We start from the raw sequence: 14,305 nt of genomic DNA on the forward strand, positions 1-14,305 counted from the left end.
CCCCCTCTCTTTCTGTCACTCGCTTTCTATCTGTCTGTACGTTTGATCGTGTGCTCTGATTTCTTCTTTGTCTTTGCCCTTAGAGACGGAAATAAACAATCATGATGAATGCCTTTCTTATTTCCTTTATCGAAAATTGATGCTCTCTCTCTCTCTCCATACATATATATATATATATATATATATATACACACATATATCACATACATATATATAGACTCTTTTTCTTTCTCTTCCATTATCTTTTGTCTCTATTTTTCTGTCCCTCTCTCTCTCTCTCTCTCTCTCTCTCTCTCTCTCTCTCTCTCTCTCTGTATGCCTTTGTCTTCTGCTGTCTCAAGGACTTTATCTTTCCCTCTTGGTTGCGGCTTTCAATCTCCCCCCCCCCCCCCAACTCCCCTCCTCCCTCTTTCGCCCCTCTCTCTCCTACCCCCTTTCTCTCCCTATCACTGTCTCTCCGTCCATCCTATCTCCGTCTCTGAGATGTAGTTATTATTTTAAGTAACCTTTTCCAAGTTCATTCGTTTGATCTGTTCTGTAATTTTCAACCCATCCTTTCTGTTTTCGTTGGTTTGTGATGTTTTGATCAGTTTAAGTCAGTGTGTTGCATTTTTCCTTTTGTTCTACTTCTTTTATTTATTTATTTATTTTTTTTTTTTTTTGAGATATTTGTTGGGTTTTTTTTAAATACATATAAAGAAAGGAAAGGAAAATAACGTAAGAAAGCCCACACAGCTACACACCCCCGGGCCCCTCCCCCCCCCCCCACACACACACACACATACATACGCACAAACACGCACACAAACTCATACACGCACGCACGCATGCACGCACACACCTACACACTATTTTAGATTCTATAATTTTTTTTCTTTCATTTTTGGTTGTGTCATTCATTTATAATTTTGTTCATGATGCTTTTAGGAGTCTTGTTATCACCAGTTAGATGACAAATGTGGATAATTGGGGAGAATTGGGAGCTGAGGGGATAGGAGGGGTATGAACGAAAAGAGAAGTATTTTTATCAGTGGGATAACTTATGTATTTTATTTAAAGTGCCATTTAAAACGGGTGTCACTTTTTTTTTCTGTTACTGTCGGATTGTGTTTCATCTCCACGAAGGACTTTGTTCTGACCGCTGCCTGTCTTTCAGGTGTTGGCTTTGCCCCATGATAGGTACACCACCACAATTTCCGCAATTCATCTTTATTCTTATCTGTCTATTATAATCAATGTGCAGTATAGTAGGCTATGTTTATAATTAAATTCAAATAATGTTTCTTAATTCTTTCTGTTTTTACATTAAGAATACTAGTTATTACCTGCAGTGTGTGGATGTATGTATGAAACGATGTATGTGATATTTTTTACATTTGCATCTTCGTAATATTTGTAGGGGCTGTTGTTGGCTTTTACAGTTATGGTCCCCATGTTGTTTACTTGTTTATGTTGTGATAATGCACCTGACCAAATTTCTCCAGTTGGAGATAATAAAGTTATTCTTATCTTATCTTATTAACAGTCACACTCCCTCTGCTTGTCTGCCGTCTTTCTGTCTCTGGTCTCTCTCTTTCTCTGTCTGTTCGTCTGTCTGTCTCTCATTCTCTCACAAAATCATTCGATTTCATGTTCTCGTTATCCACTCCTCTCCTCTCTCTCTCTCTCTCTCTCTCTCTCTCTCTTTTCAATCTTTTTGTATGTGCATACACGTCCATACGTGCGAGCGCTTGGAATGGGAACTTGTGTGTGTCTGTATTTTTGCTTGCGTTGTTTTCGTTGATATCACTTTAAGTGGTTTAATTCCATTGTAAGCTAACACGTCACATATGCAGGCTTATATGTAAAGGAGTGATCGCAAGTTTGAAAATAATTATTACCCTCCCCCCTAGCCCCCTCCATCTCACCCCACCTCATCCCCCCCCCCCCTCTCTCTCTCTCTCAAACACACACACACACACACACACACACACACACACACACACACACACACACACACACACACACACACACACAGAGTCATGCTGTATATCATATAATCGTCATATACATTATTATGTGCGTTTTAAAGAGCACAATATTCGTACACATGATTCTGCAATTATGGTGATATTTTGTACGGAAACTGTGTTTAGTGTTTGTCAACAGTTTATTGAAATTCCTCACATTTACTACAGGAAATTGATTTTTGTTGGTTGGAGATGACGACACTGTGTGTTTGCTTGAATTACTAACGATGTTGGTCGTTGCCTGTCGTTCTTGCAGTATTTTTAAAGTTGGTTTTGAACTTTGTGTCGCTAATTACCCGACTTATCGGTTTTGTTTTTGGTTGCTGTTGGTTTGTTTGTTTTTTTTCAGATCGTGCTTTGCATGTGTGTTTTTGTTGTTGTTTTTGGTTTTTTTAATTTTTGTTTTCGATCATTTTATTTCGCATTGTTGCTTATATATATATATATATGCTTTTTTTTTTACACACGCTTGTATAGTTGTGGGCATTCGCTCCTTTCCTTACTGCGCATTAGAGAGAGGAGTGGGAGTTGTAATGTGAGTAATAGGTGAATATGAATAAACTCGTACCAGATTTATCCATGGTCAACACTGACAGACGGAGTTCTGTGGTAGTATCAGATTCCAGAAAGCCCCGTTTTTAGTCATTGGATTTTTTTTTTTTTTTTTTTGTCTGAACATCTGTTAGAACCTCGCTACCGAAACGTCTGGTTTACCGATTGTGAACAGAGTTTGTTTAGAACGACATGAGAAAATAGTGTGGGCCTATTTACTGAATCTGTTTTCGCGCGGAAAAGTCACGTTTCTCTGGTAAGCGTGCGCGGTTCTGTTCATTCTCCAACCAGAACATTCAGAGAAACGAAAGTAACCACAAAGTCTGGCTTGTAATTCAGGCCGAAACTTAGTCCTTCATTTGCATATGCAAAGACAAAAACAATATTCAGCCCTTGAGTGTATTCTTGAAATATGTATTTTTGGGGTTTGCATTTGCATGCTAATTTGCCTATCAGTTAATTGTCAAAATCATATTTCTGAGCTAATGATCTAGGGTCGTTATCCAGAAGATTTTTGAAGTGGGTTTATATTGTTAGCTGATTTTGTTACATCTAAATACATAAAAAAAGAACTACTGCTACTAATATGTATAAGGCGCAAAAACTTGATGAAGTCAACTATAAGCGTACAAAATAAAATAAAATAAATAAATATATATATATATATATATATATATATATATAATAATAATAATATATTTTTCCCCTCAAGGCCTGACTAAGCGCGTTGGGTTATGCTGCTGGTCAGGCATCTGCTTGGCAGATGTGGTGTAGTGTATATGGATTTGTCCGAACGCAGTGAAGCCTCCTTGAGCTACTGAAACTGAAACTGAAACTGCTTCAAACGAAGCTTAGATGCAGTAATATTCAGTAAGGCTAACAAAAGAATTGCACCTGTGAAATACGCATACAATGATTCGTTGTAATTAACACCCCCCAATTTTTTTAAAATTAAAAAAAGAAGAAGAAAGAAAAAAAAGAATTGTTCAAGCGGAAGTAGAGACGCAGTGATAGCTCGTTTTACTTATTGAAAAATAAATGTTTCGTTAGCGAACCAGACGCGGCTTGAAGCTGCGTTTTAACTCCTTGCATGCTGTCATCATAACGTGGCGTTTGCTAAACACAAAACATCTGATGTTGTGACGTAAAGTTGACAACAGATATAGTGATAACTCGTTTTACTTATTAAAAACAACAACAACAACAACAACAACAACAACAACAAACAAAAAACCAAAAAAACAAAAACCGTTCCAGTGGTGAACCAGAAGCTGCGTTGAAGCAGCGTTTAACTCTCTCCATACGAACGGCGAAAGAGGCGACGTTAACAGCATTTCACCCCAATTACCGCCATCAAAATATTGCAAGCGGAAGGCTCTTGTACTGAAGAGGTGAATGTTGACAAAGAATACCACAATTCTGACGACGGAAGCTAAAGGTTGGGTCATTGAGACACCCAGTGGACATCCGAGGTGTCTGTGTAGAGGAGAAGAGAGGACTGGCCGTACTGAGTGAGTTAACTCCTTCCTTGCATGCTGTAATCAAAACGTGGTGTTTGCTCATCACAGAAAAAACGACAACAACAAAAAAAAAAAGACAGAAAATATCTGATCTGTTGTGACGGAAAGTTAACAACACAACAGATACAGTGATAACTCGTACTTCAAAACAAAAACAAACAAACAAACAAAAAAAGAAAAGGGTGTGGGGTGGGAGGGGGGGGGGGGGAGCTGTTCCAGTGTTGAAGTAGAAAATCTGAAATACAGTGATAGTAGCGTCTCTAACTCGTTCAAGCACACATGCTGTGATATTGTTAGTTAATGTGGTGGATGTTTTGCGCGTGCTGGGGTTCCGTGGCTGTGTGTGGGTTGTGCGGCGCGTGAGGACAGATGTTCTCGGAGCACTGGAATAAGCTGACCCCCATGCTGGAGGGCGTCCAGGGCAACAGGCAGCACTGGTTGCAGCTGACCGACCTGGCGGAGCTGGTGCCCCCGATCATCCTCAATAGCAAACCCTTAGTCTTCCACGAAAAATACGATCCCAATTACCCTTCACAGAACAGCGGGGGATCGACGGCCAGCGGTCAGTGGTTGGTTGGGGGAGGAGGTGGGTGGAGGTCGGGGGGTGGGGGGGGGAGGGTTCTGTGGGGGTTGGGGGCGCGCGGGGGTGTGGGGGGGCGGCGGCACTGGACTTACCTAGGGAGAGAGGGAAGGTGGGAGGTGGAGGGGGCACTGGAAGAGGTGAGACACTGGCTGTCGTTCTGCTTGCTTGCTTAAGGAAGTGGTAGTACTCGTGAAAAGACCGACACGGATTTTGTGTGCGTGTCCGCACACGTGCGTGCGCGTCCCAGTGTGTGTGTGTGTGTGTGTGTGTGTGTGTGTTTATGTGTTGTGTACCAGTTACGATTTGCTAGGTTGAATGCATTACTTGCTGTTTGATGTGCGTGCAGAGTTGTAATACGAAGGGTCAGTTATACGCTGTGGTTGTCTTGTTACTAAAGTTACTATCCACAGGCGTTATGTCTGTTCCATGCTGTCGTTGTTTTATTGCTAAACGCGGAATCTACATGTGATATCAGTTCCACGCTATTGTTGTTTTATGACAAAACTCATAATCCACAGGTGTTATGTATAACCCGTTCCACGCTGTATCTTACCACAAACACTAAATCCACAGGCGTTTTGTCTAACATCAGTTCCACGTGTTGTTGTTATCTTATAACTGAGTTCACAATCCACAGGCGTTTTGTCTAACATCAGTTCCACGTGTTGTTATCTTATAACTGAGTTCACAATCCACAGGCGTTTTGTCTAACATCAGTTCCACGTGTTGTTGTTATCTTATAACTGAGTTCACAATCCACAGGCGTTTTGTCTAACATCAGTTCCACGTGTTGTTGTTATCTTATAACTGAGTTCACAATCTACAGGCGTTTTGTCTAACATCAGTTCCACGTGTTGTTGTTATCTTATAACTGAGTTCACAATCCACAGGCGTTTTGTCTAACATCAGTTCCACGTGTTGTTGTTATCTTATAACTGAGTTCACAATCCACAGGCGTTTTGTCTAACATCAGTTCCACGTGTTGTTGTTATCTTATAACTGAGTTCACAATCCGCGGACGTTATGTCTAATCCGTTCCACGGTGTTTGTTGTCTCATTAGTAAACGTTACACCGCAGTTTCCACCCTTCCCCGCTTGTGTGCTTCAGTCGTGGACTGTGTAGCCACTCGCGCTCTCATCGTTTCATTGTTGAACACACAGACAAGGTGGACTACCAAGGAAGACAAAAGTTACAAATCGCAGGCGTCGTGTCTTGACTTTTGTCTCTGAAACTTGACAACGTTAAATTAGGTCTTCTTCATTTAACGCCTCTGTCACTTGTTCTTTGATCACATGTTGATCCGGATATGGAGAATTGAACGATTCGCCAATAATTCGCCCACTGATGTGTGGATAACTGAACGTTTTTAACGTTTTTTGTCCCTTGTGTGTATTTTGTTTTTTCTTTAGAGTTTATTGATGTGGCAGAGATCTGTTCTTTTTTTTTTTTTTTTTTTTTTTGCGTTCTGTTTTTCAGGATTCTGCTATTCTGTAATAGTCATTTTACCCACAACATGTTTCTGTCTTTCAGACTTTTACAAGACTTCATAACTATGCTGGTGTGTGTGTGTTATTGTGTGCGTGTAGGTGTGTGTGTGTGTGTGTGTGTGTGTGTGTGTGTGTGTGTGTGTTTTGCTTTAATAGCTGCTGCTGCCAACAGGATGTACGAAGGCCATGCAGACCGACATTAACCATGGTGTTAACATACTATATATCGGAGTTTATGTACATTTTTATTGTGTTCTTGTTTTTCTTTTCTTTTTTTGATATAATATTTTCCGGTTGAATAGCTCCTGTCATTCAACGAGATGGAGCTCAGTCAAAACTGGCATGGACCAAGGTGTCTCTATATTCGAGTTTATGTTCATTTGTTTGTTTGTTTGTTTGTGTGTGTGTGTGTGTGTGTGTGTGTGTGTGTTTTGTCGGTAACATTTTCTGGTTTAATGACTACATGTCTACTGTCATCGAGATGCTGGAGGCTGATCAGACTGGCATTGACCAATGTGTTTTTTTTATGCTCGAGTTTGTCCATTTGTGAGTGGGTGTTCTTTTTTGTATGTTTGTCTCACTAACATTTTCTGGTTGAATAACGTCTGTCATGGAGATGGATGGAGACAGGCATGCTGACCGAAAAAAGCCACGCTCAACTGGGTCAATATTGAAGGCTGAAACCTATGAAAAGGACAAATCGTGGATGTTTGGTGTTCGAACTGTTTTGAAGGGAACATGGACCAAAAAACAAAAAAAACAAAAAAACAAACAACAACAACAAAAAATCCATACACAGGATCAATGTTCAATGATGGGAACTGTTTTTGAATGTACTAACTGTTGATGGGGTGTGTGTGTGTGTGTGTGTGTGCGGGTGCGCGCATGTTTGTCTGTGTATATGTGTGTGTGTGTGTGTGCGCGCGCGCATATGTGTGTGTGTGTGTGTGTTTTCGTGTGCAAATTGCACAGCTTTTCGCCCTGATAACGGAGAGGCTGGCCCCGATGTCCAACGGGTGTGAGGACAACCGGCGGAGGTGGCAGGCCCTGGCCGAACAGCACCAGGCCAGCCTCGACGCTCAAAAAGGTGCTCCCCCTCCACCACCCTCCTCCCAGGACACGTCATCCCCTCCTCCTCCTCCTACTCCTCTTCCTCCTACTCCTCCTCCTCCTCCTCCTCGTACTCCCTCGGGGAAGGCCACTGCCGGGGTGGTCACAACTACTGCGTCTTCCCCTACCAGAGTATAGTTGGCTTGTATAATTCCCTTGTGTGGTTTGTGTGGTGTTGGTGCGGTGTGGCGTGGTGTGGTGTGTGTGCTCATCTTTCTCTTTCTTGGTCTGACGTGGTGTGGTTCTGCTGCTTCCGACTAGTTGGTTTTGGGGGGCACCGCTTCTCACTTGTGGTGTGTAACTGCGCTGCTAACACCTCCTTGCAGGGTGTTGTATTCGGGCACCTACTTTGTTTTGGGCGTTCGGGTCAGCTTTTCTTTCTTTCTTTCTTTTCTCTTCCCCCCCCCCCCCCCCCCCCACCCCCTTTAACACTGTTAACAGACGAGAGCTTGCGGGTGCTGTTTTTGGGGATGTGGATGTTGGTGTGATTGTGTGTGTGTTGTGTGTGTGTGTGTGTCGCTCTCTTTGTGTTTCACACTATAGCTTTCTGCCCTTCTCTCTATTTTTTTTACATAAAAAAAAATTAAGATCCTCACCTCTCTCTCTCTCTCTCTCTCTGAGCGCGGAATGTTTTTCACTCAAAATAGACTGTTTTATGTTCCTTCGTCGTTTCTGTTGTCGTGAATATGGTTACAGTTTAAACGCTGGCGATAGAAGCAAACGCTGTATCGACTGGAGATTAGAAAGACTTGATGGTGCCTATAAATCTCAACCATGCCTCGTGGTCTTCGTCAGTAGATCGAGTTTTCAATTTCTGTAATTTTAACCCGGGATGAAAAAAAAAAATGAAAAAAAAAGTTCAGCTCGTGCTATTAGGCCTAGTGCCTCTTCTCTCTTAAGTGCTGACGACTGACCAGTTATACTGTGTCAAGAAGGATGTTGGCCGTATGGAGATGGTCTGGGCCACACCTGGGTGAGAAGTTTGAATCTGCAAGGACATCAGCTGTCCGGAAAACTATAAACACAGAGAGCTGTCCACACATGTAACGTGGCTGTATCACCACCGAATGCTGGGCTGAACTTAGAACAGCGTCGTGACTTCGGCTGAGCTCAGAATAGCGCCATCGCTTCGTTTGACCTTAGAAAAGCATCGTGATTTAGGCAGAGCTCACAGTAGCGCCTTGACTTCGTTTGAGGTTAGAATAGCATCGTGACTTTGGCTGATCTCAGACTAGCAAGTGACTTCGACTATGCTCAGAAGAGTGTCGTGACTTCGGCTGATCTCAGAATAGCGTTGAGACTTCACTTCGACTGAGCTCAGAATAGTGTCGTGACGACTTCTGCTGAGTTCAGAATAGCACCTCGACTTCGGTTGAGCTCAGAATAGCGGGATGACCGGCTGAACTTAGAATAGCGTCGTGAATACGACTGAGCTCAGAATGGCATCACGCCATCGGCTTAACTCAAAATAGAATAGTGTCGTGACTTCGGACTGATCTCAGAGTTGCTTCGTGACTTCGATTGAGCTCAGAATAGTGTCGTGACCTGACCAGATGAGCTCAGAATAGTGTCATGACGTGACTAAGGTAAAGCTCGGAAAAGCGGTGTGACTTCGGTTGAGCCTGGAAAAGCGCCGTAACTCGACTTTGACTGAGCTTAGAATAACGTCATGACTGATTTGAGCTCAGAATAGCGTCCTGAGTTCAACAGAGCTCAGAACAGCAATATGAAAAAGACTTCGGTTGAGTTCAGAATAGCGTCTTGACTTTGGCTGAGTTCAGAATAGCGTCTTGACTTTAGTTGAATTCAGAATAGCGTCGTGACTAAGGTTGAGTTCAGAATAGGGTTGTGACTAAGGATGAGTACAGAGGAGTGGCGGATTGTTTTCCTCAAGTCAGCGCTTCAGACGTTATCATCCTGTTTGAGTCAGAATCATGGCGATAGTGAGCTGAGTCTGGTGATGCGTTGTCTGCTTCTTCCGGTGAGTGTTCCATGCAAAGTACATAAGACACGGGCAGTGGCTTGAAGAGTCACCCCGTGTTGGGATGGGGTGAGAGAATGTGTTTCCCAGAGCAAAGTATGACTGGCTACACAATGAAATAGCGGGGTCATCCTGTGTTTCCTTTCAGTTCATGCTTAACTTGTGGTCACACGCGCACCCCTTTGATTTCTACCTGCACGCTTACATACTTATGATTGCACATTTCTGCGCATACTACGTCGAGGAAGCATATGCTAAAGCACGCCTACAGCCCAACACGCATATATTATTATTCCATATCGTGCTAACACTTGTGTCATGCTTTTGTAAAGTGTCGTACAAATATAACAATGGTTGCAGTGGTGGTTGAGGGTATTTTCTTTTTTGCACATGTACCACTTCATCCATTTAAAACTAATTCCCTTTGAAATAGTTTCCCTGTTCATTTCTTTCTTTATTTATATATATACTTTAAATAGAATTTCTAGTATCCTTCAAAATACTTTTTAATGAATAAATTGCAGTAAGTAATGTTATGCGGAAATATTCTCAATTTTACAGATAGTACATATTATTTGTAACGCCTCTTTGTCAGTAATTTTTTGTGACTAATATGGTACGTGTGGTCTGATGGAAGTTCAGGTTAATTGTATCCTTTACGACGTTCCGAGGTGCCTGCTGGTTTCAAGACATGAAGGTTTTCAATAACATCAGTACGATGGCTGGAAGTCTGACAGAGCAATGGCAGTAAAGAGTGGCCTCACGGCTCTGACCTACTTTAACTGATTCAAGCTGCTGGAAACGCTGAATACGTCAGCAGTGTAATAATATACCAGCTGTATAGCATCTGCCAGTACAACGTTTACTTTCAAGAGAAAGTTACTCTGATTTGTCCACTTTACATTATAGAGCATTGGAAGTTGATTTGTTCATCTTGATAATGATAATAATAATGATAATAATAATAATAATGACGATAATAATGATAACACGAATAGTGACGACAATGATAAGAAGAAGACGATGATGATTACATAGCTTGCGTAAACGTGTTGTTGACATTGGTACTGAGTGTGACCTTGACACGTTGTGTGTGTTGTGTGTGCGTGTGGTGACCTGGTGTCCTGACGTGGGTGCAGAAAGCAGGCAGCCGAAGGCAGAGTCAGAGTCCGCCGCGCCTCAAGCCGTCCCCGGTCAAAGTGAGCCTGAGCAAGGCCTCCACGCTCAGCAAGCCGTCCACACAGACCGCGCCGAGAGCGGCAGCCAGCACCACCAGCAGAACCAGCAAACCTCCCGTCACCAAGAAGACATCGGACCCCGGCAGCATCAAGATGGCCCCGGCAGCAACACGCCTGATACCAGCGGCAGCAGCAGCACCAACAACGTCGACGACGGCTCCCATCCTGACCGGCAGCCACAAGAGGGCCAACTAGGCACACCCTCCTCCCTCCTCACCACCACCACCCCAAGCTCCACGACTACCTCACTCTCCTCCTCCTCGCCACATCCTAGTCCCCCGAGCCATGACCCCAAAGCCCCTCAGCCTGAATCCAGCCCTCTCCCATCCTTACGTAACGGACACCGCAGACCCTGGCACCCTGACCAACCCAGCAGTGCACAGCCTTTCCCCAGCGCTCATCTCACACTTGAGTCCACCGCGCCTTCCTCGACCTCCTGCCCCTGCCCTGACCACACGGACTGTGGCCACAGCTGCCAGACCCAGACCCAGACCCCTCCTGTGAGCACCACTGGCCCAGCTGGGGACTGGGTGGACCCGGGCAGCTCGGCCCAGGAAGGACCACAACGTCGGCATCAGAACGGCCACGCTTCTGCACAAGAGGTGGGTTGGAAAGTTGTGCCCCAAGTGGCGGTAGGGTTAAACCCTTCACAAATCACATTATTGTGCTTATTGCCCAGCCCACCGCTCAGGGTCTTTTACACGGCTGAACACTTCACAAAGCTAAGTCAATAGTAATTGAGGATTCCGTAAAGTATAGTGTCTAACCGGGGTTGATCTTTTTTCCCGCACACTACGAAAGTATAACCTAAAGTGAAATAACACTAGTTATTTAATACTTCAACTTTCTAATATTACTTCAGCTTTGACTTATTAAACTATTTGCCCTCTACAATGTTTCTTTGAAAGACAATGAAGAGGGGAGGTGGTTGGAAGGGGGAGGGGGAGGGGACTTGGGCAGAGAATAAAAGATGGTAAATGCAGGAGAAAAGATGGCCCAATTTGTGACCTCAGACGCAGAAACTTAAAACACTATAATGACATCTGCCAGATGTGCAATGTTTTGAACGCTTACCTCGTTTGTTGCGATATGGACAAGATAGACAAACATGAAATCAGCAACCCAGGAAATAGATCGTGGCATTTTGATGTCCTTTATATATTGCTACAGGCCTTCAAGGGTGGGCAACAAGAATACGGCGTGGTTAGTTCAAAATAACAAACATCCATGTGCACAAGTGCGCAAACTGTATCGGTAGTAGTAGTAGACTCCATCTGTCTTGCAAGGAATAGCGTCTGCGTTGGCTGAACATCCAGTCCTGAAGCGGCATTCTTTTTTGCAGACCTTGCATCGGGAAGTCAGTGCATTATGTCTCTCCCTCCGCTGCCTTTTCTCAACAGAGTTGTGTGGTTTGCTTCTCTTCGACTCGCTTTATCGCTGTCAACATTGCTGGGCATTGCTATCCCGCTCATTTACGTCACTGGCAGCAGAGATCATGTCACTATTGCCGTTTGTTTTTTTTGTTTGTTTTTGTTTTTTTCTGCAGTGCAGGTATGGATGCCCTATAGGACAAGACCGACTTTCAAAGAAGCCGTTTAGGTGTTTTGAGATTCTTCTTTCATCCTTTGGTCTCGGCCTATGCATCTGAGACATTTCTGATTGAGGACGGACATCAGGCTTGTGGAGCAGGGCTTAGTTGCATGAGCGATCTTTGCACCACTAAGTTTCCTTTACGTTAATTGTTTCTAACTGTATGGAATTAGCTGTAGGGTTACAACTTAGCCCGGGCCCTCTTCAGCCCCTCAGTCTCTGGAACCTTGTCTTGCTATGGTTTTCCCAGGGTATGCAAAAGGAAGGTGAGTTGTGGCTTAGCTCTTGTGATTTGATAAACGAAACTCACTGTATCCTGAACATGAAAACATAAACAATCCGTCACATGCAGAGAGAAATCATCATGCGATGGGTTGGTTGTAGAATACATTTATGTATGGTATAAAGAATCAGAATGGACAGGAGACTCAGTCTTTGACACACAACCAACAGACCTGCAGGAATCTGGTGAACAGTTCTGTGCGGCGCATCACAGAGTTTAAGAGGGGAGAAGGAGGAGGAGGAGGAGAAGAAGAAGAAGAAGAAGAAGAAATATAATGCGTTATGAGTTGCTAGCGTAATTAAACATGGAAGGCGGTGCATGTTGTATCCATACCTGAAAAAAGTGTGTCATTTATTTTCAGACAGCCCACCCTGAAGTGTACGATTCCCAGACGGCGATCACCCCAAAGCAGACCCCACCACAACCCTCCCCCGCTCACAGGAAGGTCAAAACGCTGGCGCATGCGCAGGCGCAGGCGCTATGCAACAGTTCTAGAAACGGCAACAAGACAGGAGTGTGTGTGATCAGCTGACTGGCTCGCTCCTGATGGTCCGTGTCTTTTGCCCCTACTTTACTAGTCATGTCCGACAAGGTCGATTAGCCGTCTGCTCTGCGCCCCCCACACCCCCACCCCCACTCACACAGCATGCTTCAGGTTGCGAAGAATCAGTGGAAGTGATCACACACTTGGAGGCTGCCACCATGCACGCAAAGCTCCCCCTTTTTTTCCGTCTGAAATGTGGCAAGTTTCCACAATTGTTCCTTCATTATTTCCAGCAGTGTACTGGGTTTTAGTTTATTCCGTTCTGTTTTAACTACTGTATCTTTACTTACTAAATGTGTTTCAACTGTATCCCTTTTTTTATAAACTTTATCTTTTCCTTTTATATCTGCAAACATGTGTATCTACTTTGAAAGAACAAAAACAAACAAACAAACAAACAAACAAACAAAAAACAACAACAAACAGTTGAAACAATGTCGGTAAAGTTCATTAATAGAGGAGGGTTTATGACCGTTCACTCCGGGCTGAATGTGCCCTGTGTTGGCCAGAGTACGTTGAGCGTTGCTCCCTGTTCACAGTGCCTGTCAGGACGGTCAGCGAGGGAATGCCTCGCTTACTTGTGCCCAGTGTCTTGGACAGGTCCTAAATAGTGGAGACGGTTCAGTCGCACTGTGTTGGGTCTGGAGACTGAAGGAAGGAAGGGAGGAAAAAGAAAGGTTGAGACAAACGTTCTGCGCTTCGTGGATAGATGTCTTGTAGCGATCTTTGCTGGTGATGATTTCCTTCTTTCTTTTTCTTTTTCTTTTTTTTTTTTAAAACGAATTCCTTATAGTATACCAGATTGTTTTTCTTTTTTCTTTACTTACCGCCAGGTATTTTCTTTCACTGTTTTTTATTTTTATTTTTTTTTTATTGTTTTAACTTTCTTGTGCACTATTTATTTATAGTCCTTCATGCTGCTTAAAACCAGACTACATACGATAAAGTGCTGATGTCTGGACTGGTAGCCACTGTAGGAACTTCTTCTCCAAGAGCAACCCCCCCCCCTTCCCCCTCCCGCCCCCCCCTCCCCCTCCCCCATCCCTCCCCTGCAAAGCTGTGATATTCATTGTGAATTATGCATTGCCTGCGTCCCCCTCTCTCTTCCTTCCCCGGACCACCACTCCACCCCATCCTCCACGGCGCTCAGCTGGAACCACACCTCTTTCCTTCGCCCCCTCCTTTCCAGGCAGCAAGTCAGTGGCTGGGCTCCCATGGCTTGGCCGTCTTTTCCCTGTACACGGACTCCTCACCACTGCAGTGTGACGACGAGCACACCGCCACTGAAAAGGGGGCAAAGCTTTGTCACCTGTTTTGACGTTTCTTTTATGCATCGTCAGAAGATAATTTGCGCGATGCGGGACTTGTGTGTGTTTGTGTATCATGTTAAGTCCCCTTATCTCGTTA

General features: G+C 43.9%; 1 protein-coding gene across 4 annotated transcripts in view; it reads left to right on the forward strand.

Annotated features, from left to right (window-relative positions):
* The window catches only part of LOC143293586 (cGMP-specific 3',5'-cyclic phosphodiesterase-like), a 91,474-nt gene extending 77,814 nt beyond the window's left edge, over positions 1 to 13,660 (forward strand). For all 4 annotated transcript variants that reach the window (XM_076604645.1, XM_076604647.1, XM_076604648.1 and 1 more), the window contains 3 exons: positions 7,125 to 7,239; positions 10,383 to 11,083; positions 12,716 to 13,660. In XM_076604645.1, coding sequence (XP_076460760.1) covers positions 7,125 to 7,239; positions 10,383 to 11,083; positions 12,716 to 12,886 — 987 coding nt within the window. In that variant the 3' untranslated portion in view covers positions 12,887 to 13,660. The remainder of the gene's footprint in view (positions 1 to 7,124; positions 7,240 to 10,382; positions 11,084 to 12,715) is intronic.
* The last annotated feature ends 645 nt before the right edge of the window (positions 13,661 to 14,305 follow it).

Source organism: Babylonia areolata, chromosome 19 (genome assembly GCF_041734735.1).
Source record: "Babylonia areolata isolate BAREFJ2019XMU chromosome 19, ASM4173473v1, whole genome shotgun sequence".
Classification (NCBI taxonomy): domain Eukaryota; kingdom Metazoa; phylum Mollusca; class Gastropoda; order Neogastropoda; family Buccinidae; genus Babylonia; species Babylonia areolata.